General features: G+C 37.9%; 1 protein-coding gene across 1 annotated transcript in view; it reads left to right on the top strand.

Moving 5' to 3' along the window:
• BANK1 (B cell scaffold protein with ankyrin repeats 1) overlaps window positions 1-26,790 on the top strand; it is a gene marked incomplete at both ends in the record, with an annotated part of 138,995 nt that overhangs the window by 43,978 nt on the left and 68,227 nt on the right. Inside the window, 2 exons of the mRNA XM_084204019.1 lie at window positions 4,066-4,186; window positions 10,720-10,916. Coding sequence (XP_084060145.1) covers window positions 4,066-4,186; window positions 10,720-10,916 — 318 coding nt within the window. The remainder of the gene's footprint in view (window positions 1-4,065; window positions 4,187-10,719; window positions 10,917-26,790) is intronic.

Here is a 26,790-nt window from a genome sequence, read left to right as displayed (position 1 = left end):
CATGTTTTACTTTACATTAGCTAATCATTTCAGCATTCTGCTGGATTTATATGCTGTATTGATTTTTCTCTCAGACTTTCTACCAAATGGAAATATTGATTCAATTATTTAGTGTTGGGGTTTCCTGGCATAGATTTACTGGGTTTCAAAATTAAAAAAGAATTGAAGCTAAGGTCATATCCTTATTACTGAAGTTGGTAAGGTTCATGTTAGCTGGAATAACTTAGAATATCTAGAGAGATTGAGGAAGTCTTTATGACAAACTTTGGTTGAATAATATTCCTATGATTGTGAGATACCTGGTATCTTAAATGATGTTTTTATCATAGTCATTAAACAGGATTCCAGTTACAATTGATATTGGAAAAGAAGAATGAAAATAAACTGCAGCCTTCCCTATGAAAACTTGCAGAACAGCTATATGATTTATGTGGTGATATTTTATATGCATCTCTACCTGATCCCCAGAGATACTTCATTTGAAACTGTATTTAATATTTCAATCTTCTCAGCCACATCAACAGCTGTTATTTTAAAATGCTTCTTTCTTTTCCTCTAGGTATGAAGGCTTTCCATATTCTATCACTGGCTAAAATTTCAGAAATGCCTGACTGGTTTTAAACCTATCCCATCCTCATTGGCAGAAGTAGTTCAGATATGAAAGTGCATATAAAGTAGTGTCTGATATGTAAGAACTAATGAAGTTCATCTTTATGTAAATGTAACCTTGTTAGTACTGCCAAAGCCAGTGGAATAGGCTAATTTACTGGCTGTAGATGCTGTGTTTCAGTGGCACGCATTTTCAGGGCTTGGTTTGCAGTTATTAAGAAAGTAGGTAATCTCATTCACAAAAGTAGTAAAAGATGTGCTTGGTGGTCTCCTTTTGCAAGGATGCTTTTGGAAGCCCAGATGTGATGGTCAGCACTTGGAGCTTTTCTGTTCACAGCTGTGTCCTGTTACTCTGGAAAGGGCTGAGGGAACAGAGACAGTGCCTACAGCTGGAGAGGTGGGACCTGGGACAAGCAGTGAGGCTTGTGGAAGGATTTCCAGTACTGGAGCAGAGAATGGTTGGCTGTGCTTCAGAGTGTGCGAAGAATTGTGTACAAACTCACTAGCTTAGTTCTGGGGGGCTGCAAGGACATGGAGGGAAACTAGCACTATTGTGTATTTTCTCTAGTGTTGTAAATCTTTATTTGGACAAAAGGTGGGCTTTCTTAAACTCCTGAGTGGCTCAGAGTTCTGTTGCAGGGTGCCTAACTTCAAGTTCAACTTTAAATACAGTTTTGCTTCTTTTGGCTTTGGTGAAGCTTCCCCAGGAACTTCAGGTTTGTAATGTTGGTGAGATTTCTTTGTAAGATTTCTTGGGTCTATAGAGATCTGTGTAGGGTATGTTAAAATGCATAAACACAGCAGACTTTGAGTCTGAGAGTGCTTTGGGCCAAGAATGGGCAATAAAGTAAAAGTCTCTAAACTGTTTCTTGAGGAGAGGCCTTTTATGATATGGAACAGGGTGGTGCAGAGTGGCCCTATTCCTACTTCTGTTTACCTGTTGTTTTAGCTGTTATCTTCATGTAAATGCTGGAACTGGCCCTCCTGTATGTGAGATAAAAGACATAGCTGCCTTTTTTTAAAATTAACTAATTTTTTTTCCTTTTGTATCTTTGCTATAGAGTAGCGCAATGAAGCTCACCACTACAGTTTAGTTAACAACATACCTTGTTAAATCATTGCTTAAGCCCTCAGATTTTACATCCCAACAGTAAGAGGAAAAACAAAAAGTTGAGGTGGGGGAAAACTTGAAGCGAATTGCACCAATAACTTTGCATAAGCAGTGCATTGTTCCCGAGTTGTAATTCATAGAAATGGATAGGCTGGTCATTGAAGGGAAGGCCTGTTGAAGTATGAGAAACTTTGCTGCAAGTTCCTGAAGCTCTTCTCTGTTCAAGAACTTGTTTCCACCTTAGGTTGTAAGAGACTGTTTTATTCCATGTAAATTTGGTTGTCTGAGCATGAGGTAAGAGCTATGCATTTTTAAGGCACTTCTTCCATAGGTTTCTGACTGAATAAAAGGGATGAGGAAGGGTTTTGGTCTCAGCTCCTATTACAAAGTAGAGATTTGTAGGCAAGATGTCACAGAATGCTTGCTGAAAAGAGACTGTGTAGTGCTTATTTCTTTTGGATATACAGTACAATCTGAAATGGATTCTGTCTGAAATTGCTCCAGAAGATAAGAGGCAGGAATTGTTGAGGAGGGTTTTGTTTGCTTGTTCATTTTCTTTTGAACAGAGAGGTTTAGATAGAGAGCATAATGTGTAGGGGGTATCCCTGTGATTTTAAATGGAGGTTAAAAATATTACTTCAAACTTAGCTTGTCTAGAAGCACATTTAAATTCTTATTCTCTGCATAGTGGGGTATCTACTACCCAGTTGCTTCAGTGAGAACCAATGGTTTTGAGCCTCTTCATTCATGACACAGGATCTGCCATATACACTCATCTGAGCTAGTTCCTGTGTTGTTACTTGACTTTGTCCTACTCTACATTGAACTCTTTTAAGGCAGTGTAATGATAATGTATCTAAAACCTATTTGGAATGAGAGAGAGTAGTATGGTTTCCTAACTGAATTTTTACCTTTTTCCTCTTAATAACTTGTAAACATAGTGTTGTTACTCTTGTTAATAGTCTGGGGGTTTTATAGATATTTTGGGTGGTTTTGCATATGCTTTCTGAATTTGGACAGTAGGTTTTGTGCTCAGCATATATTTTTTTTCTTTTTTCCTAAGTGGAGACTTTCCTTAATGCTTATTCCTTTCCTTATTGAAGATTATTATATGCATTCATAATTCTTGAATTAAAAAATAACTGAGAGTGTAGTATGACAGCGCAGAAAGGGAGTGAATAATGAAAAGAAATGCAATGGTTTTTACGTATCTTAATACTGGAAGGGCCAGGGTTAATTATGGGAAAAATAAACAATCATGTTGTTAGCTTTCTACCTGCATAAATGTGTCTTCTAATTCTTGGTAAGAGTTGGATGAAAATTTTATCCTGCCTCTGCAGTCAACATTTTCTGATCATGCCATACTTAGTTTTCTTATTCCCTTTTAACAGCCTTGGGAATTAAACTTCATGTTTTGTCAGTAAACCCCCCTGTCATTTTCTCCTTGGCATGTCAGTCATAGACTTTCTTTTTAAACTCATATGCTAAGCATGTCTGAAGATGTTCCATTTTAGTCATCCCAGAATCATCTTGACCAGAGAGAGTCCAGCTGTGGGAAGGCAAACTTTAACACAGGGCTGCTGACCCTGAGCAGAGTAAAGCATCTCTCCCTGAGCTCTTCTCTGCAGTGGCTGAGCTCCTTTTGGTGCCCAGTGCAGCACAGACTGGAGTACACAGCTGTAGTGCTTCGTGTAAAATGTCCTTACTCTTCAAATCTCTGCTTCAAATCAGGCTGCTCTTGTCAGGCCAGGCAAAGAAATATTTGAATATCTGGCTACCTTGAAAGTTGTTAGGCATAGATCTTGACTTTCTGTCCAGAAAGAGGCACTCAAGAATCTGACGTCAGTGAAGATTTCCTCTGTCTAAAGACTGTCTGTTTAGTAGGAAGCTGATCTGGTTGATACCAGTTTCTTGGTCTGGCAACAATGTTATGTCTTGGCTGATAAAACTTAAACTCTTTCCTACCTAGACAAGTCCACAATCTTAATGCAGAAGTTTTGGGTAACAGAGAGCTACTATAATATTAACACTCACCTTGAATTACTGCTGTATTATAACATAGATCTTCCTGTCCTTACACTTCATCCAGAAGTTTTTAAGTCATGTCTGAACTTCATATGTTATAAAGCATGTTTATGCACAGTTGGATCATGTTGTCATAATTCTTTTGTATTAAAATATCTCTTCTATAGTTTTCAAAAACTATGCTTCTCTTACTGAAAGAGATTTTGCCATAATACTGTTTTGAGTAATTTGATTGACCTCAGCATTCTGAGGATAAAGTTAAAAATACATATGCAACAAATGCACTAATTTTTTTCTGGTTTTTTCTTTCTTTTAAACAGGCATTGAAATTTTCTTCTGTAGAGAAGGTAGACAATGTTCTGACTTCATTACTGAAAAACAAAATATCTACTTATGAATTCAGCCTACTCCAAAGTGAAGAAGAGCACCATCACCAAGCTAGTGAGTCACTTGTTCCATGTACTGATTTTTATTACTGATGCCATGGTTATTACTTATAAATGTTAATAAGACAACCCTTAAGTACTGAAAGCCTCTAGTGAAATGGAAGAATCCACAATAAAGGCAACATAAGCAGAAAAAATGGGAGAAATAATTCTGTAAATCATTACTTTGTGACTCAGTACTTTGTATTTATACTTCCCTGGATTTTTGATCAGCTTTGGGTTAACTGCAAATTGACAGCTTTGCAGCTGAGCAAATTCATACTTAGAGAGAAAATGGGCAATAAGAGTCACGTGGAGGTGTCTGTACATGATATGTTTTTTACCAATTGCTCTTCTGCAACGCAGTTTAAAGTGCATTTTTTCCAAGTATGGGGGAAATCTGAAAGTTTTCATCTGAAAAGAATGGATGGCTTTTGATCTTAGAACAGCACTAAACTTTTCCAGTCACTTTTAGTACCTATGCACTTAATGGTTTTCATTACTTCTGGAAAAAAGATAATTTTGTTATTTTTAAGTTTTAAAAGAAGGCATCCCAGTGAGTTTAATATAGGGTTTCTCTATAAAGTAGATACATTATATGGACAATTCAGTCATGCATCAACAGAAGCTGCTGTTAGTACCAAATGGAGGGCCCTGGTTGAATTAATTAGCCACTTACTAGTGATTCAAACTGGTTTGCAATAAACCAAGAATGTGGTTATTTAGCCTGTGTTTTGAAAGCATCATTATGATGTTATTTCAAATGTGTAGTCAACCTCAGATTTTTTAGGAAACTTTTGGGGAAAAACATTACTCAAAAAAATGTGCTTTCCTTCTAAAATACTTGAGAAAGATGTGTTCAGGATCCTGCTTGACATCTGTTTTGTGTAGCTGGACTTTGGTTTTGAGAGAGAAATGAGCTCTGTACAATCAGTGAATCTGCCACTTCTCATAACCAAATACAAAGAAGTTTTGAAGGTAGCACTATAGGGATTGCCATCATGTTTCCTTTCCTTTTCTTTGTTGATGCAATTCACTCCCCTGTATTAGATAAACATGATTCAACTTGTAATGTAATAAAGAGCTAAAACATCAAAGTTAGTGGGAGCAAGTAAATGAGATGCCTGTCCTTGACATTTTCCTGTGCAAGACTGCAGGATGGGGGTGGATAATGCAGATTCAAGAGTTTTTTTCTATGTGAAATGTTAGTTGATGAGCAAAAGATTTTCCACTTCTCTAATGACTGTTAGATCTGGTGGTGTTTTTGAATATTGAGAATAATGCTAACCAACCTGCTATGGCCCAAAAAGAAGCCTCTGTGTTTCAAGAGCAAGTTGACTGCTTGAGCCAATAGTGACCTTAAAATGAACTGGTTTGATGCATCCCTCAAAAGAAGATGCAAAGTTAGATGCTCAGATTCTTCGTGGAAAAAAATGTGTTTGCAGTGCTGGAAGCACTCAGAATGTGGGAGGCTTACATTCTCATCCCTCTTCTGCCTGAAAGATATATAAACTTGTGTCTTTGACTCCCATAAAAGCATCCCAAACAGCCACTAGACATGTCCAGTAGTGGATGAGAGGAGTGCAAATGTTCAGCATGAGGTATAGGGAAGAGAAGCTGTATTGTTCTACATGGATGCTTTATTTTAACATTCTTGCACATCAGGGTGCAGCTGATAAATTGCTGCACTTGAAAGATCTCAATATGACCTCAAAATGAACCAAGAATGAAGAATTTATGATTAATTTATTGGATAACTAATGAATTGCATGGTTTGACTTCTCACAATGTGTGATCTGTGTGATTAAAAACTTGGAAGTGTGAAAGTAAATACAAAAGGCATATGATGTAATGAAATTAAAATGCAGTATCATGCTTTCCTGCATGGACAGTAGTTTAGATCAAAATATCATGAGATGCATGTTCGCTTACATAATTTTTAAGGTGCCAATCCCATGCCAAAAATGGCTGTTGAACATTTTTTTAGTATGACAATGTGGTATTTGTGAGCAGTCAGTGCCTAGGCTGGTAATGTCAAGATAGGTGGCAAAGGTGCAAAAGGTTAACTATGATACAGATGAGCGAGCTAAATGCAGACTGGACAGAAAGCACTGGAAAATGTTTGGTTCAACAAACGGCATTAACAGGAGACAGAGCCAAGACTTGTCTGGGATTTTAGTGGTGGTGTCATCTCTTGTGAAAGAATGTAACTAAAGGTGGAAATACTGCCTGAAATATTGTACATTCTGTACTGAATTGATTTCAGGGTATAATGTGTGCACATTATTCCTTTATATTCTGGTAATAGAATCCAGACAAAGCATACCAACAAATCCAAACTCATATTTCAAAATATTTTTTCAGAAATAAGTTTCTTTTTGGAAAGCCCTGATTCTCAGAATCCTCAGATTTGGGAATTTTTGTTGCATTGTTTCTTGTCCAAGAAATAACAATTTATTTGAGGAAAACCTGCTTCATTTTCCACTATTAATTAATTTTCCCTTTTTGCAAGTTATCTATTCCTATTTCTCTAATTAAACTCAACTATTGATGCTTATGAAAATTCCTGAACTTGCTTTATAGAAAACAGTGCTTTTTGTCACCTAAAACTGCTAGCAACACAGCTGTCCTGATTTCTGTAATTCTTTTTTCCAAGTTGAAACATCTATCCCAAAAGAAGAAATAGAGTCCTGGTTTTTAGCTCCTGGCAGAATAATGGGGAAAGAGAGAAGGTACTGGTATTGGCACTGTAGAAGTCATCTTAGGTGCTATTTAAATTGCTAAGAAAAACAACCATGTCCTGTTTCAATAATTTGGGAAATAAAAGAAGGATGTCTTACAAGATGTGCAGAAATATCACTGTAGGCTGCTCTGTTTCCTTACTTCAGTTTTATGAAAATTCCCACAGGCTAAGACAATGCTACAATAGAGTAATATTAGATTTTATGCTCTGTTTCATAGCTGAGGTTTTGCAGAATTCTCTGCAGAGAAGAGAAGGGACTATGACAGGACAAAACATACAAAAAACCCCCAGCAATTCACTCTTAACCTTGTGTATGTCAAAAAGAACTTTAATTAAAAGCAAGCACTGGCCTCAATGTAAGTTGAAAGTTGAAGAAGCCACCTAAAGCACTTAATAATGTGACACTTGAGGACTTTCCCTTTAACCTTTCCTTCCAGCTTGTGATCATCTGCTAACTAGTTCTTAGTATAGGTGCCAAACAGCCACAGCTTTTCTCTTTTAACATTCTCCATTAAGGGACTGATGATAAGTAAAAGCTACTTTACCCCTACTACACCCTTACTGCTTTTGCTCAGTTCTATATAGTTAGCTGAAATTAGTTGTTCCAGTTTCACAGCAAACAAAATTGCTGGAAATTTTCACCAATTTGGTGTGACAAACTTGCAAGTTCAAGAATTGTATTTTCTGCCTGAAGCACATGGGCTTTCAAATAATTACAGCCTCTTCCTACTGTGTATAATGCAAAACTTTATTTGAAGTGGTTAAGCATGCCATGATGAAATTTTCTTCACAGCAGAACATCTAGTTTGTCTTAAGAGCTCAATTTTGAGAATTGGCAATTTAAGAACAGTTATAATTTAAAAACAAACACAAATATATCTCATAGTGGGCTTTTCTTATCTGTTATTTTGACAGTGGTACCTATAGCTGTCAGTAATTTCTGCTGTAGAATCTGATAGAAGGAGAGAAGTTCTTCACATTTTCCTACTGACTGGGGTTGGATTCAAACAATTAGTGATGTCTCTTTTCACAATAAGGGCAAAAAACAAAGACAAGGAAGCTTCAATCATCTCTTTTGAGGCCATTAACCTTACTATATGTCATAATTACATATGGATTTGGGAGAGGAATTTCTGAGAGGCCAAGTCCAAGGACATCTTTTTCTCTTCACTGCATGGGAGGCAAAGCTATTAGGTTATGTTATTATTAGCTAATTATTATTAGCAGAGAGTGACTACTGGTACCACAGCTGCATGCAGAAATGGTCACTGAAATGTTGCTGAGGTTGCTGGAACAGCAGCCATCTCCACTGTCAGTATTGCGTTTGCCAAGACAGCAATTGTACTGAGGTGGCCTCAAGTTCAGGGCTTTGGGGGAGGGCTCATCAGCAAGACTGGGAAAGTTTGGCCCTTGAAGATTCCATCCTACTTTGTGTGAGTGCAGGGTGCTGCCAGTTGAGTGCCTGAAAATCAGAGTATTGAAAACTGTCTGAAGTTAGTGAAGCTCAGTTGTCTGTGGCTCCTCACAATGACTTTTTGGCTTGTGTCACAACTCGATGCCACTAGGCTACAGGTTCAGGAGCAGAAGAGACTAAAACTGTCCATTTGAACCACTCATTTCCTTTTTGAGTTTTATGTAGAAGATCTCACTATACCACTAATGTTGCTTTTAAAGTTTTCCTGCCTTTGCAATTTATTTTCTAAGCAGTCAAAATATCTCTTCATGCTGTACACTTGGCTTGGAGATGATTTCTAGCTTTTCTTCAGGTTTTTAGTATTTTAAATACATGCTCACCATTATGTCATTTATGCTCTGTGGTGATAATTACAGATACATAAAGAGTAAACAACTTTATCCAATGCCACAGTAGGAGTGTTGCTGTAAATTATAGGGCCAAGGAAAACTTCCGGCTCAGTGCTGAGATAAGTGAATGAACCCTGAATGTAATCCTGTAAGAAATTGATTACAAAAAGGAAAAATGGGGGCAGGGAATGAGAGATTTAGTAATTATGCAGTAAAATGTCAGATGATATTCATTACAGGTAAAACCAAAGTAGTGCAAGTGAAGAAAAGCAGTCCTATGATATCATCCAAAATGAGAGGATTTGAGAGGGCTATTAATGCTAAGGAATAAGACCACACAGTTCCATGAGAACATCAACTTGTTGCTAGGCAGCAGATCAAGAAGCTAATGAAATACTAAGAATTATTAGAAAAGGAATTGAGAACAAAACAGGACATAATTATGGCAATGCATGAATTATATGGCTCATCCCAAAGTTGAGTATCATGTGCGGCTCTTCTCCTGTCATCTCAAAATAGTTACAGTAAAGCTGGAGAAGGTTGAGGGGAGAGCAGTGTGTGTCGTGGAGTTGGTTCTCTACAGGGCCCAATTAACTAGACTGGAGCCCTTCAAAAAAGAAATTATGGTAATGAGTACATCACTGGAATTGCATAGAGGGCAGACAGTGATGGAGAGTAACATGAGTAAGGGACTGACAGTTGAGCCCTTACAGGAGCCAGGCTCAAAGAAGACTGGGGAGTGATGCCTTGTGAAGGCTGACCTAGAACAGAGACTAGATGGAGCTAAAGAAAAAAGTAGGTATTTTATTAAGAGGCCTCAACAGATTCACCTTGGGCAGTAAAACCCAAAATGGCCAAAAACAGGACTGGTCACAGGGTCTCACACTTTCATAAGTTCTGGTCCATTTGCATATTTGAGTTAATTGTCCAATTACAGCTTTAGCCCATGAAGTCCCACCCTTCTTGTTTTCTCTCTTCAGTCCACCGTTGTTTCTGCCTGAAATTCGGATCATTTGTCCTTGGTCCCTAGCTAGAGAAGGAATTGTTTTGTCTACCTACTCTGTGAAGAGAGCTTACCATCCCCTAATATGAAGCCTAGACTTACACACTAAAGCAGATCAGTATCTGAAAATTATAAACGCTAAAACCTGAGGCATCAGGACCACTCATTCATGCCCTGGGTAGGAAAGACCCTCAGGGTGCAAAAAGTTGATGATGCCTGGGACAGGCTGGATGCATGCTTGGAGAAGAAATACACTGCATGCTGTATTATTGACCAGTGGGTTCACAGCCAACCACAAGTCATCAGAAAGTAGAGTATGAATGCAGAGAGAAGTATTTTTTATGCTTGAGCTCTTTTTCTTTGTTGTTGCTCGTTTGATTGTTGTTGTATGTAACTTGTGTTTGCTCATAGAGTTGAAATACAGGAAGATGCTGAAATGATAAACGGAATGTCCCAGTTCTCCAATGTAAAAATGGTTTTTGATAGAAATTAATATCATGTTATTTCTGATAAATCCTAAAAACTTTTATCTAATTCATCTTTAAATTCTCTGATTTTTCATTACAGGGATAAGCAAATTTTTCCAAGTGTCTGGTAGTCCTTTGAATTTTCAGAAATTATTTTTAATATTAAAACATAGCATCATAAACCTGTAAAAATGCCCCACTCAAAATATTCTACCTAAGCAAAAGCATATCTTGGCTGTAGAATTTTTTGCCCTTTGCAAGAAAGCTTGTTTATCAGTAGAACTGAAGTGCTTTAAAATCCCTCTGTCAGGATAAAAATGAGATTTCTCAGTTACACCAAAGGCTCCTTTACTGATATGTGTGTAGGCACTGTAAAACTGTTAATTGAAAAGATAATTCTTTAGCTGTTAGTTCAATACCGGGAGCTTGATAACTAGGATTCCACAGCACTAATATTCAAAAGCTGTTTATAGAAGAAGGTGTTCTATAAAAGCAGAACTTTTGTTTCTTAAGACTTTGTTTCCATTATACAGGCAGCCATTTGGAAGAATTTCCTACCCTGCTTCACTGTGCAGCCAGATTTGGCTTGAAGAAACTTGGAGCATTTCTACTCAGTTGTCCTGAGGCCACACGGGCTTGCAAAGTAACCAATAAATATGGAGATGATCCAGAAAGTATTGCGAAGAAGCACGGGCACGAGGAATTAAGAAAATTAATCAAAGAATTGTCAGTAAGTCCATGTGCTTTTTTCATATGTCATCTACAACCAGGGGGCTAAGATGTTGTGCTACTGAGATCCCATAGCATCGCTTCATGTAAAGACTAATACGTTGTAGTCCTTCTGTCTGAAAATATTGTTGTACTCCTGTTTCAGAAAGAGGGGTCAAAATGGGTACAGCCACTACTTCCTTTCTGCACTGATGGTGAAGATGGGAGCTTTTGCACTGCTCCAGTCTTAGGCAGGTAATGGAAAGGAGAACAGTGAGCCAGAAGTGCCTTATGTGGCCTGGTTAGATTGGTGCTTTCAGCCCCCAGATAATGGTTATATTGTAAGTAGTCTAGACCAGCTGTCTAGAGTAGGAGCTAAAGACTTCTTTAAAGGTTACTTTAAAAGGGACTTTGAACTCTCTTAGCACTGCTGTTCTTCACCATTCAAAAATGAGTTGTTTCCCTGCCATGGTTGTTCCTGACACTGTGACTGAAGGCTAAATTTTATCACCTTTAGATGGGGTACATATTTCTTCAGCTGGGTATGCAGGAGCGGTTTGGAGTAGTAGTTGCCCTTTCACATGAAAGGTAATAGTAAAGTAAGTAAAATAAGGGTCTCTCCATAGTTCCTACCATGCAAATTATTGCAAATAAAGCCTAGAATTGCAGTAAAAAAGCAATGTACTATAGTGACATTTGAGAGTTTAACCTATTTCAACTCTTTTTGTGCTAACTGCAATATGTACGGATACGATAATTCTACAGTTTTTGATGCTGCAATTGAGATAAAATTTAACTCAAGAAAATATGTTCCTCTCTACCATCCAGCCTAAAGCTGTCCATAAAACTATGCTGTCTTCCTGGATCACCACGTTAGTAATTTCACGTTTAACAATTTCTAACTGCTTTAGTTGCCTCACAGTCATCCTTGCACTGGTCAGGAATCTCCTGCCAGTAGCAGTCTGATGTGTAAGGTCAGGCTTTTCAGTTCTTGGAGCTTACCAGTTTGGCTTGAAGAGAATGGAACTGTATTCCCTAACCTCCCTACCTGTGTATTTGGCTAGGTGTGTTATGTATGGTCAGATACTCCCAGTAAAGTTGTGTGTTAAAGATTGGTAAGAACAGGCAGAATATGAATAAGGTGATACTTAATTCTTGGTGAAATACCTTGATTTCTTTTCCAAGATGATCATATGAGCTGAAGGGTTGAAACAGGGGTGAAAAACCATTTTGGAAACATGGTTTCTATTGATAATTTTCATGTTTCATGATAACGATTAATTCAATAGGACTTTTTTCTTTTTACACTAGTGTTTTAGAAACTCAATTTCTGATTTCTAAATTGAGTTTAGAAACTCAATTTCTTTGTTGTGCACTCCACATGGAACTGTAAGTTTCAGAAAATAGGGAATTTTGGTTTTGTCCTAATTGACTCATACTCTGGTTTGGGGCTTCTTCAAGGGAAGACAAGCATGCATGGTACAGGCAGACTAAGGTGATAGGCAGAGAGTACATTGCAATTCTACAGTCTCTTTACATTTTAATAGACCTTGTCAGTGATGGAAGGCAGTGCTTGTGAGGGTGATTTCTTTCACTCTGGAAAGCGTGTAAAGCGTGTACATACCTCTGGTTAGCTTTTCTTTTTTAATAAGGTTTTTAATTGTCCTAATAAAGTCTAAGTATAAATTAGTCAGTCTAAAACATGTATTTAAAATGGCAACTGAACTCCATGATGTAGTTGTTCATTAAAACACTTCTCTGATGGTACATGCCTGCTATTGTTTGCACATAAATAGTTAACAATAACTGTTCTCCGCTTTCCCAAGCATGAATACTTATACCAGTATTGAAGTAAAAACTACTCTATGGACTCTGTAGATGTGTGTAGTCTGGATAGGACATGCAGTTGTATTACCTGTTTTCAGTTGATTCAGATGGCTTTGCTTACTAATGCAACACAAGTAAAAATATAAGCGTGCTTCAAGTCTGCCAAATGTGTAATATGATACTATAGAAATGTTAGCTCCAACCACTGGAAGAAAAATGGCTTATTTGTGTCCCCTGTAATAGTGCACTTAAGCAAAACCACTTACTGTACCTCTGTAATTGATGGGAATGTGGAAAAGAAATATTTGTATGGCTCTGAGCCAAGAAGAATTTAGTTTAACCATGTTCCTGGAACTTCCCATTACAGCTACAGTGTTGACATTACTTATTATTAAAATACAAGTACTTTTGCATTTGGCATACCTCTCACTGTTTCAGAAGTGTTCCTTGTGTTTGGTTGTTCCTTTAAGGAATAGCCCCAAAATACACATAGTAAATCATTGCTACTATCTCAAAGAGCAGTAGGGCTCCTGAAAAATTAATGCATTAAAACATACATTTGATTTTTCCAAAATCCTGCAAAGTGTCTTTCATTTGCTGGATAAAAACCAACAAGACCCAAAAGTGTGATTTTGAGCTGGAGAATTCTTAGGGGAGTAAGAATTCCCTGAGATTATTAGAGAGACAGCATCAAAAGATGAAGTGGCAACAACTCAGGTATTATTTCTACCTTCAAGCCCAGCGGGCTTTTCAGCCCTTTTTGGTGCCTGCTGAGCCGATCAGCGCTCAGGGCTTTCATTTGCTGCTGCTTTGTTGTTAAGGCCCTCCAGCTTCCCTGTCCAGCAGGCTTAATGGAAAGGTTTTTAGGGCTCTGTTGGCAAAGGTGAGCCATGAATGCTGGCTGGCTTTCACAGGGAGGTTGTCTGAACAGCATAAGTGCCCTGTCCCTGTTTAAAGGGAAAACCTCTTTCTGCAGCTGGACACTGACTGTGTTGATGTGGGGAGTGTTACAGCCACAGAAGACAGATCTGGAGGTCTGGAGTGCCTGGTGGCTGTGCTGGGAGCTGATCTCCTGATGTGTCAGAGCAAAGCACAAGGGAAGGATCCCACATCACGAGGCATGCTCCTCAGCTGGATGAACGCACGCAGAAGAGATTTTTCTGCTTTTAGTACCAGTGTTAAGTGCAGTGCAGGGTCATTAAATGCTAAAACTTCACACCCATTGGGATCCTGTATATATCTGTGCTTTCACCATGGTAGTGTCTGCCTTCTCTGTCAGAATTTCTGCATTTCAGATGCTCCTTGAAAATGTCTGCTCTGGTAAGGGAACACTACAATACTTGGATGACTTGTATTAAAGATACTAAATTGGTGAAGCTGTGCTTGAAAGAGTCTTCAGTGAGGATTCTAATGAAACTCAGTTTCAAATGTGCCAGGAGTTTATTAAGCAAATTGTACTTTTTTGCATTTTAGCACAATGGGCATGCGTTTCTAGTTTCTACATGTTTCCTTATAGTGCAGATAAAGTAATTCCCTCTTCTGTACCATAAAAGAGGGACACACTTATCTGCAACAACATTCTGAATTGTTAGTATTTTGATTTCTTTTTTTATCTATACCTTTAAGTATTTGAATGTTTCCCACAATTGCCCATAGGCTAATTGCTTGACTCGAGTGTGCCTATTTAAAATTAGTAAGAGACATTTGGTAGGAATACTGGCAAGAGTCCTTGTATTTGAGCCTTTGAGGCTTGGTTGACCCAGCTGATGGCTCAAATGCTTTAGTAGGAAATGCTTTCCTTTAGCCACAGGTCAAAACATATCTGCAGTCAGCTGTTCCAGTACCTGTGACAGGTACTTGTAAAGAGACAGTAGTTCTCTGGCACATCAGGGCTCTATTTCAGATGTTTGCCTTCTGCATATGCTCGGTCTCTCAAAGCTGCTTTGACACGAGCTTGTTCTTCTTGCCACCGGCTGTGGCTTTCTAAGTCTGTGTAAAAATTCTACCTCCAGATCATAAAGAAATCACTGGAATTATGTTCTTATCCAGCACACAAAGGAAGACTTTAAAAATAATGCTTAGAAGTTGTCTCGCATCTAGGTGAGTAAGGAGGGGAGTATGTTCAGTTTGTGACCTGACCATTTAAAATTGGAGGTCACACTGGTAGCCACTCTAGGCATTTGTGCTTTGGCACAGGAGTAATTCTTTGTTCCAGCACTTTGGGTTTCTACTTTTTCCTTTCTTTTAATGAGAGCTGTGTAGCTGAATGTGTCATAGCCAGGAAGATTACTGTGTACCACTGCGGTACACATCACAAAAAACCCACCACAATTCAGAAAGTGTTTTATTGGTTGGTTAATGCAAATGCTTTCTGATTGCTGGCTTCAGCCTTTAAAGCAGATTCCTAGGGGTGTCATAAATGTTATTTAATAATAAAAATTGAAGGGTCATTTCTTGTTGTCACCACACATTTGAGACAGCACAAATTAATTTTTATTTTTAAAATACCTTCTGACATTTCAGAATTGGTTACCAGAAGTCTAAGGCAGAAAAGGCAGGTCAATTGACCTTTTTTTCACCTGCCCTGTCGCCAGATCTGCAGCAGAACAGGGGACTGATAGAAGAGTTTTCTTCCTCTGCCACTAGCAAAACTCTGTCTGGATTTCTTGTTTAACCTAATTTTCTGTCTGCCTGCTTGAAGCACCCCTTAGGCAGCTATTGAAAGTATAATAGGTATTTAATTCTGTACCTATTGGTGGAAATTCCTTCAGAATGGCATAGATTGAGGTTGGCCTGCAATGCTGTTCAGAAGCAGCTTGTTTTCTTTCCAGAAGGGAGAGTTACAGCAATTCTAACTCATCTGAGCTACACCCTGCAAAGCCTAGACTCTCAGTTACTGAGTTCACTGCTGTTAGAAGTTCCCTCAGTATCAGAGAGAAGCACAAACTTTACAGCTGGTCATAATTTTCACTCAGAGCCTGTTTTATGGAAGATGTATGTTTTAGATAGCAGGGGAGGGTGGAAAGACATTTTTCTTCCTGAAATGCCAAGCTATATTTTTATAAATCATAGCGAACTTAAAGGATGGGCAGAAATGTAGTTTGAGAAGTAATTCATCATTGTACACCTCTCCCCTTTCATCTCTTACTTTGAAGTGCATGGTTGAAGCAGAATACAGAATCTCTTCAAGTATCTTCAGCTTGATGAAATAGAAAACAGTCTGCAGAATCAGGGTGTTGTGGAAATTGAGGGTACTTTTTGTCTCAGTTGTTTTATGTGAAAAGGATCTCCCTTGGCTTTGTAGCTACTATTGCCAAATGACAGGAAATCTTTAGACTGCAGGAACCCCTTCACCAAGGATTGTCATCATTTGCTGGGGAGTTCTAGAAGCTCTTAAGAAATCAGCACTTTCTGAACACAGAAGTAGTATTCTTCCATTTATTGTTAGCTTTGTGTTTCTGTAAAAGGCTATGGCATGTGGCAGAGCTCCTCACCAAGAAACAGATTTTTACATCCATTTGCAACATCTTCCTCAGCTATGAATTTTCTGCCAGGGAAGGATCAGATATAGAAAGATAAAGAATCTTAAATGAACCTGATTGCTGTCAATAATTCTTTAATTACTTTAAATGCTATTGGAGTATTGCATGGGGCCATAGCTCATTGCTTTCAAATATCTGGTAGACTATGTGACAGAGAAGAGGATTAGTCTGGTTTCTGAAATTCCTTTTAATCCACCAGTGAGTCCTTGGTGAAGCCTGCTGGATTTAATTCTTGCCACAATATTTTAGTGCTCAGAAATGTCAAATGCATGCATTCTTTGGTACACTGGATATTACCCTAGCTGAAATGAATAAGTGACTGACTGTATTCTTTGATACTCTCTAGTGAGTAGATATTCACAAATCAAATTCTTCAAGAGAGGCTTGCTATTATCCAGTCTTGGTGTTTTATGTTTAAGATTTGTTTGGGGAATTTGTTTTTTTTTTATGTGTTCTCAGAGGGATGTGCTCCCTGTAATAAAAACTTAGTAGCACATACTGCCTTTTGAGGTCAGACAATTTATGCTTTAGTGAAGAGATAAGATACAGACTGAGCACAGAAAATTTTGGCTTCAAGGAGGAAAGACTAGATTTTTCATTTTGAAAAACCAGCCATTACACTACTACATGCATTTTGTAAGTTTCTGTATTGACTTTTATTCAGGCTTGAACCTTGCACCTTAACTGTGATTACACCTCCTGTCAATAGCTATGCAATTGAGTGCAACCTTCTTGCAAAAAGAATGATCAGTGGAACTGCAGATTTGGAAACCTTACTTTTGTATAAGATGCCTATTGAAATCTGCGTGTAACTTAAAATGAATGAGAATGTTTTTTCCAAAGAATTGTCTGGTATTTTGTCTCATCTATTGATATTCCATAATTGTAGCAGTGACACAGTGGAAGTCAGTTGTTTAAAATTCGCTATTAGTAAAAGCTTTTACAATTTTTAATGGAAACTTGAATACTAATGAAATTTCACACAAAATGCTTGTGAATTAGAAGCAGGGAAAATGCAAAAGGATTCAGTGATGATACCTCAGTTCTTAAATGTATTTAGGGTTGTAAAAACTAAAATGGGTTTTCACAGGTTTTTCTGACTGTTGGTGTGAGATCAGCAAATATACATGGCTAAGGGACCAGTTTGGAAGGTGGGATGGGGGGAGTGTCCCATTTTTCAGAAGTATTCTGTAAGCTGAAAAGAACCATTTTCATAATCTACCTGGATTATTAAACTGTGAATTTGCTTGAACATTTAAAAAACATTTGGCTAAGCTGTTTATGTTAATGAAAAATGCAAATGCAATACTTTATAGGAAAGAGAGAAAATAAGTGACCATGTTATGCTGTTGTAGAAATCAATGGCATGCCTATGTCAAATCTTCCCTCTGCACCTACAAACGTGTGTGGATGTGAAGAAGTTGAAGTAGATAAAGACTCTGCACTAGCTTGAGGATGTGTTAGCAGATGAGCTGCTTCTGCCTAACCTGTGTCATGGAAAATGACCAAATTGGACATGAAATACTGTTGTGTATAAGGTGTCATTTTTCTATTCTGCTTGTTTAGAAACTGCTGAAGCTAGAAACATAGGAGGCTTGTAAAAGGTTAGAGATTTTTGTGGATGGTGAGAACTTTTAGTCACTATGTAATGTGTTTTCATCGTGAAGGCATGAGTTCTCTACCCAAATTAAAGTGAGTTGCATGAAGTTAAGCCAGGAATTTTCCCAAGGAGAGAATACCCCACAGTTTTCTATTTTAACAGATGTTCCTTTCACCTTTCAATCAACCTTCCTGTACTGATGATATCACTAAGTATATTATTAGGTGGGGTGGTCTTCTTCCTTTAATACAGACGTCTCAGAAGCCCTTACAATGCAAAGAAAAAAAATTAAGTTTTGTAAAATTGTCTGCTAGCCCATTTACTGCAGAAGGAAGGATTGCTGGAGCATTTCAGTGGAAAGTCTAGAAGCAAGTTTTAGGTCTTGCCTCTGTCAGTTGCAGCGATCTGTGGCTCTCATGAAGCAGGTTTACCTTTATATAGCATGTGCTGCCAGCCTGATTATCTGGAATATGCCCTTTGGCTGCCTCCCAGTGATCTGTGAGGAATCAAACATTATATCTTACAAGTTGTTGAGCACAAAGAAAGACAGTGTATCAGCAGTGCCTTTCTCCAGCCCCTCAAAAGGAAAAAACCACAGAATTTAAAAGAAACACACACAAAAAAATATCACCACAGAGGAAAAAAAACAAACCAGTAATACAGCTCTTTCAATTTCATGGGGGAAAATGAAGGAAGAGTAGGAGAGGTAAGGAGCTGTTAAATTGTTGTGGTAATTATAATCTGCAAGCCAAAACCACCTACATTTTGAGTGACATTGTGAGGTCTGAGGGAAGTGTTTTGATCTCAGAGCCCTAAGAAAAACTAGGTGGAGAAGCAAGAATTAATGAGTAAAGTTAGGTAAGAGGCTTGCTGAGTCCTTAGCAATCTGATGTTTCAGTGCTCTGCACAGAACTAATAGTGAATTACCAGGCTTTGCTTCAGCTGTAATTTATTGCTTAATTAGAAAAATTGTCTTTGGGCTCTACATCAATAGGATGACCATTAGGAAAAGGCATTTCTCAAAGCTACCAGACCCATTATATGGAAACTACCTAAGAAAATCCATTTCTGCCCTGCATAGTGTTAGTTCCATTTAACACAGCCCTCCAAGGTCTCAATTTATAATTCTGTCTGAAGGCCCTGCACAGAAGGAACACTCTTTATTTTGCCTTTGATTTTTCCTGTCCCCATATGTTTTACAATAAATTATTTAGTGTTTCATTGCCAGAACTATAGGGTGTCTAGTAATAATTATTTCTTCTGTTTGATGAGAGCTTAGAAATGTTTTCTGAGTTCCCACACCCTACCAAACTCAAAAGAACCTGCAGCAGTTGATTTAAAGATGTCTCCTTTTGTGGGGAAAAAGCCAGTGTAACTGCTAATAGATGGCTTTACAATGCATGTTAAATAACCGTCACAATCACTGTAGTTGAAATTTATGCTGTGTATGTAGCAGACATGGGCTCCTCAACCCCACAAGCCACGTGCCAGAATCTTCATCTTCACGTGTTGGAGTTGTGGGAGCTGTTCTTGGGCAGTTGTTAAAAGGCTCCCCACAGCTCTCACTGTGAATGTGAGGTACAGAGCTGGATCTTAGCACTCTCTGGTGATGCCGACCTGCTTAGGACCTGCAGTTGGCCACCTGTGGCCTTCTGAATTCCAGCTGAGTTCATCTGCCATTAATAAATACAACTTTCTAAGAATAAAAGTAGGCAGAGATGTCTCCTGCCGTATGGAAGACACTAGCATGTCCTCCTTGGGCTACAGAGGAAAACAGAAATGAGGATCTGTGCCACCATGGAAGTAATAGAGTAAGTCTGACTCCTAATTGGTTCATTCAATCAAGCCTTCAAAGATCCTTTTTAATTAGATATTTTTTAAAAATGCTGCCAGTTGATAGCCTGTACTATCTCACACAAATGGGTCAAAGGATTGAACAAAAGTTTCCATGGAGACTTTATATGACTGCAAGGTGCTTTCCAAATTAATTAAAGTCTTGTGTTGCAAGGAAAAAGGTTTAAAGGTAACAAAATCTAGTACAGGTATATAGATCTGCAGTCAATTCTGCCCACTGTGTCCCAGGGACACTTGTCATCACTGACAACACAATCAGTAAAGTTTTAACTGTAAAAGCTAGTGAATGTTATGGAGTTCTTTCCTCTCTTCATAACATTAAAAAGACAGACCCGGGTGCAAGGCTGAGTTAATCATGCACATACAGAACAAGAAAATAACCCTTCTTGTGGAAAATCCAGAAGACATAATTTCAGAATTCTGAAAGCAGTCATGATTTGTGAGAATATTTCATATATTTTTTTCTAGATTATTAATTAAAGACTAGGGGTTTTATTTTTAACTTTTTTCTTTTGTACATATTAAATGCACCTTTGTAATGCAGAGAGGAAGATATTTCCTACTAGGTTTTTAGTAAATAAAACAACAAAGAAGCAAGTTTGCATATACAGTACATTGGAACTGCATTGTGTTCATAATAATTCAGTCACCATTGGAATTTTAATTGAATACTGCTTATTTGTTTAGATAGTAAGTGTAGATTAATCCACAGATTTTTCTGACTGCAGGAAGTTTTGTGTTAGATTGGTACACAAATTGTTGTAATGGTCATATCAGTGTTATTGCTTCTATTGGTACTCCACCAAGCTCAAAACATGACAGAGAATAGAAATGTGGTTTAGAACAGCCTCTGAGTGAGTAAATATTTCCATGGTTATTGATGTCTTCAATTTTTGATCATAACATTGAGAGGAAATATATATGAACATCCCTATATCTAAATTGCTGTCAATAGTGTGATTTAACAAAGTTATTCTAGTCTTTGGCTCGTAAAATTTGCAATTCTGTTTTTAGCAAAACACTTTCTAATTCTAAAGATGTTCTTCATTTTATCCTTCAAGAGGAGTGAATATCAGAGCAGTGCCTTCCTGTGTACTTGCAAGCCTCTGAGTCAGGATCTGCCTTGCTGTTACTCCCTTCTCAGCTATTCTCTGAAACAGGCCAGAGCCATGAGGATCTAATATACCTGCCTCAATAAAATGTCATATTCTGTTTGGGCTTTTTAATCTATCTCACATTATAATCACTTTTTTTGATTCGCTGTGGATTAGGAGTGAGATGCAGTTTCGTAGTAGGTTTTTCCCATTAACACTAGGATAGTGTTTATTTTAGCATCATCCATAAGAACTTCATTCGTTCATCCAAAAAAACATTCATCCGAAAAAACCCCAATACCAACAACACTCAAAATAATAATCGTGATGTGCAGCATTTGAATAGCGTTTGCAGGAACACAAAATTCTGTGTCTCTTTTGCAATGGTGGATCCTCTTTCCCTTTTTCAGTCTGTTGTGATGATTAGACATTATGGCTGAGTAAGGTTGGTTAGTTTGAGATAAAGAGGCCTAAATGTTGTCCAGGAAAAGTCTTTATGATCTGGGAGAATCCTTGAATAGATATAATTCTGGCTAGCATAATATTTTGTTGAGAACCCAATTATGTGAAAAAACGAAATTTTTCCTCAGGGTGACTCCTGAAGACACGTTTTATTTTTACCAGTCTCCTTCTTCTGTCTTTTTGCAATTACTTTAACTTCATGCACTGGAAGCTGGTAAAAAAAAATGTTATTGTGTCAGGCGTCTTTAAACCAGCTTCTGTTTCAGCTTAGTCTTAGACTGTGCTTTGCACTCTGGCAGGCTTACTCAGCCTTTCAGACTACTCGGCAAACGAAGTATTAGACCTCTGAACCATCACAGATTCAATCGATGCCACTAGGACTTTGGAATGGAGAAAATCTCCTTCAGAGGAATTCTTCAGTCCTTCAGAAAAAAAACTTCTTTCCCAAACGCTTTTATATAAAAAGGCTGGAGTAAGTAAAAAAAAAAAAAAAAAGAGAGATGAAAGCAAAGGAATTATTAGGTCAGAGTCCTACGATTATTTGCAAAGGATAGGACAGTGCGGAGCAGAAGGCAAAATGTAAATGTGACATTAATCCATGGGCTGTGCCAGGACCCACAGGAGGAGGAAGAGGAGGAATCATTGCAGAAATCTAATCTGATTTCTATGCTATCAATCAATCCTATTTCACAGAAGTTATTTATGTAAAATTTAGGTTGGTAAATGATCATTTTGTTTGTTTGAGTAGTGATGGATTTGTGGGCATCTACCCAATTCTTTATAATTTTGGCAAGTGGCAGTGCTACAGTTTGCCTGTGAGCTTATGTTCTTTGGGCTGAACAAATAGATGATTCTATCCCAGGAGACTTGGTAAAGAGTCAAACCCCAGCTGAATACAAAGTTATCAAAGTAAATGAGTAATTTTTTGTTACACCTGGTTGCTATTTTCATTGTAGACCATTGTAGACCATTGTTTTGATTATTTAAAATATCTATTCCGTTTGTCAATTTATTCACAACTGCTGCATTTTGCTATGACTTTATTCCATAGTTCCCAGCCCTCAATAAACTTGTGGTAGTTTAGGTGCTTTCACTGTCATTTCCTCTTTGTCACTCCTTGTCTCAGTCAAAATTATGTTCATCTTTCTCTTAATCAGGGTAGTGCAACACTTATTAAGAAAAGGATGAACACCTTTGGGGCTGTTAGATTTTATTTTCTGCACAGAAGTAATGGGAGGGTGTTTTCTAGGATTTGAGAAAAATAAAGGGAGTATAAGTCTGGGACTTTTGGTGTATGCATGCATAGATTTTTTTATGTACGGGTGGTTTTGGTTATTACTACCTAAATTCTATATACTAATAAAATGATGGTGTTTGTATAAGATACTGTTGTATTAATTATGTATGACACGTGGATATGTTAAGAAGATGTAAAGCTATTTTAGTCTACTGTTAATTTTCTCTGACTTAGTAGTGCTGACTGGTGAAATTGGAATATGACAGAGCAGTTGTTCAGCCTTACATGTTCTTATCACACATAGAGAAATGTTTTACACCTTCATATCAGAATAGTCTCTTTTAGTTTGAGATATGGATCCCAACTTCTCTCTCTGTTCCCCTTTGTAACTCCTCTTAATGCCCCCAGTGGAGTTCACAGTACATCTAAATGATAATACCCTTGGAAGGTACCCCAGAAATAGCTTCTGGGTTACCCTGTCCAATACTGCTTGTACTACTTATCAGCACACAAAAAAGAGGAAAAGAAGGAATGGCTGGAGCAGAGGTTGGAGCATAGTTTCACTTCACCTGATGTTTTTTGTGATAGCAAGCTGCAGTGATCTGCTCCAAGAACTATATTTCTGTCTGTTTGCCGCCCTTGGAGGAATACCGAGGCAGCCAGGGATTTGATGTTCAGGCCACAGAGACCTGATAGATTTTGAACAGAGGGCTGTTGACCTAGGCAGTTACCTAATTGGAGGGTAATGCAAGTTAGAGCATTATTTCTGAAGAGAAGGAATCTGTTTGTATGACACATGCCATGTCTGTCTGGCTGTAGAGAGAAAAGCAGACAATGCTCTGGGGAAACAATGCTGTTATCCTAGAATAGGGGAGGAAAAAAAAAAAGGAGAGGTTCTGTGGTTAATAGTGATGGACAAAGAGTGATAGGAGCATTTTAGTCTGGTTTTATATCCTAGTGTGGGTGTTGTCCAAAATTTGCAACTGAATACATTCTCCAAGTGAATCAATGTGTTTTTCAAGAAAATTACTGGAAAGATTAACCAGCTTCACAGCAAAGGAGACATCACTGGTAAATTCAGAATTAAAATTCAAGTCCTCCTTTCTTGTGAGTTCATGGGGAAAATAGCCTTCTATCCAGAAATTCTTGTTTCTTGTTGCAGACACGTTTTTTTGATCATACTGGTCTTCTGAGTGAAATACATTATTCTCTAGGTAAACAGCAGCTGTTCCACATACAGGTCTTGTGATTAAACTTCTGTATCTTCATATCCTCACTTAGCTAAATAAACATAATATCCTCAAGAAGTTATCTCTGGTGTGTTGAAGCTAACAGTGCAAGGTGTTCCTGGGTCTGTATGCATGTACCCTGTACATGTCCTTTAAAAAAAACTTGAGCACTTACATGGCAACACAGAAAATTAATTTTATGCACTATAAGTAAATTGGCAGGGTTAAAAGCTAGCATACAGGAAGACATTATTTGACAACCAGTATTTTTTAGGTGCTTCCAGATCTTAGTCCTGCTGAAATTTAGCAGTAGATTGGAGATGGACAACTTGACATGAGTATAGCTAAAATTACTTATGTAAGCCTCTGTTTGCAGACCAAATATCTTCAAAAAGGATACCTGTGCAGATGGGCTCAGATAAATGAAAAGTTTCAAACTTCTAGGTGTGAAGGACTGAGGAAGTAAAAACTGTTTTTGCAGAAGTAAAATTTATTTTGAAACTTACTAATTCTAGATTGACTTTTGCACTTGCTTTGGTGTGTTTTGCCTGATGCAGTTTCTCTTTGTGCTTTTTCCCTGCCACAAAATCTGTGGACACGTAAGTGGTTTAAGGACCTATAGAATTCTCATTCTATGAATTCTACTGTGTATTATAGTGATAGTTCGAAAACATTTTTTCGATTAGTTATGTTAAGTGTACAGACAAAAAATTCACAACTTTATTACAGAGTAACTTCAGTGGCAACTGAGCTGTGTTATCTATTCACTTGCAAGTAGAATATTTATTGTATATTCTGAAATTTGCTATGTCTTTATCTAAGAGGAAAGAATAGCTAGATCTAGGTGATGAAAAACAGTGGCAATCTATATACAAAATATCAGAAGGAAGTACTTCTGAACAAAATTAGTCCTGGAATCTATATTTTGCATCTGGTGGAAACAACATGACAGGGCTCCTCCTTGGTTTTTGTACTTCCATGACTAATAAAATGTGGTCAGTAGAGAAAGGTTTGTGCTTTTTTTAGCTTCTGAGTCATGTCCAAAATTGATTTGCACATGTTACCTCGCCTCTTGTTTTCATAAGAAACTGTAGGCTGTTCTTCAAAAACTGGAGGAAGTGGCTGGTGTGTCGTCAAGTATGCAGTGAGCAGGCAGGGGTTTTTGAGAGGTCAGACTGCATGTGAGGAGCTTGAGGAGAGGTTATCACTCTCCAATCTCCATTCCACAGCTGAGCTGTCTATGAGGGAAAAAGTAAGGCAGAGGAAAGGAATTCTTTCCCTGCTACTTTTTCTGCTTTTCCCCACCTCTCTTTCTTCTCTGGATGATTTTGAAGGATCCAGAAAGCAGCAGATTGTGCAAGTCTATTTCTGTGTTTGCGGTTCCCAAATCTTGCCGTATTATCAAGATGTTTTGATTGGGGCTTTCTAAGTGGTGTTTACTGTAGCTGATGGTTCAGTCACAGCTGTTTCAGTAACTGTTACTGTATCATTTATACATTTCATACTAAACAGACAAATTAAGTTTGGCAGGGATTCTTGCTGCAGGAGCTCAAGGTTTGTAACTGGTGCAGTTACAAATCCTTCTCTCTCTGGTAAAACTGCAGGATAAGGAAGGAGTTTTGACTTCAAGGAGCATTATGGTTTTCATTTCTGATATTGTGGACCTACCATGTCTCCTACTAATGGAGTGATGGAGGAAGGAGTCTCCCTGTCCTTTTCCAGCCTCAGTGGGAGGGGAGGAATGGTTTGCTATAGATATGGGCACGCCTGTCCAGACCAGGTTCCCTTATGTTGTAGCATACACTCAGAAAATCCTTCTTGTCTGGGATCACAGGAAAAGGCCAGCATTCAAACATGGGGAGAAATTTAAGAATGCCTGCAGATAGGCCAGCAGAAATTTTACCACCCTCTTTTGATGCTGATAAATTGCATAACTGAATTTGTGTTTTTATACTGCAGCAGTTTGGAAACTTGGACTAATACACATTTACTGAGGATTTCAGAGTAATATCATGGTATTTGTGAGTATCAGAACTGCTGGGGCTTGTGCAGAAGGTTCCTTCTGGCTCCATTTTTGCATGCTAGTGTGTGTATTTTTAATCCAGTGTAGAGACCGGTGCCTATCTCAATTTGCCAATCTGATGTTTGCTAATCCATTTTTGGGGCTTGGGATTCCCCACTCTGTTCTGGGTTACACATTTCACAAACGGAGATGAGTCATACCGTTCTTGTGAGACTATTAAGACTCTTGGCACTAGAAATGGAACTCAATCACAGAGGAGGTTCTGCAGAATCTTATGATAAGAAGAATGCATACCAGTTGTCACTGATTCAATTGCTTGGGGGAATAGCTACATCACTTAATGTTTCAGAATTGAGGAGGCTGAGAAAAAAAAGAGCTTGACAGATGTGAATTTAAATTCAAATTATTGGGGTTTAGCCTAATGGTAAGAATTACTGGGTTTTAGTTCTGAACCCACAATAATTTTAACTAATATAGCACCATATTATGGCCAATCATTGGTAATATGCTCTAACATTAGTGATGGTGCTAATGTATTATCTTTATGCTTTATTATTCATCAAGTTATTCCCTTGGATATTTCTTTTAATTTAGTTTCCCTTACTCCTGGAGTTAGTCTGTCTTTAGCCTATTGTATGCAGGAGATCTGCATACCATTAGCAAATTTTACCTATTTCTCAGTTACAGAGAATTAGTTTATGCTTTTCCAGAAAGGTCTATGTATTAGCAGAGAACTTCCTCTTTACAAGATACTTTTTAAGGAAGCTAAGATGTTAGACATACAAACCTGCTACAGATCTATTTCTGAAAAGAAAAAAAAAAAAACAGTTTTTAGGAAGAAAAAAAAATAATGTGGTTCTTTATTAAGTGCTTTGTGTTTTGTCCTTTTTTCAATTTTTCTTTTTTCTCAGTGTTGCAGAAAATGCTGAAACACCATAAATAGCTAGAACTTGATGCAAGCAGAGTAAGGCTTTCAGAGAGTGAAATATCCCATTATGGAGTCACGAGCATTATTTGTTATGGCACTT

This window comes from Fringilla coelebs (genome assembly GCF_963513975.1).
Source record: "Fringilla coelebs genome assembly, chromosome: 4".
In the NCBI taxonomy this organism is placed as follows: domain Eukaryota; kingdom Metazoa; phylum Chordata; class Aves; order Passeriformes; family Fringillidae; genus Fringilla; species Fringilla coelebs.
The sequence above is the reverse complement of the archived record's forward strand: the minus strand, read 5'-3'. Positions and strand labels throughout refer to the sequence as shown.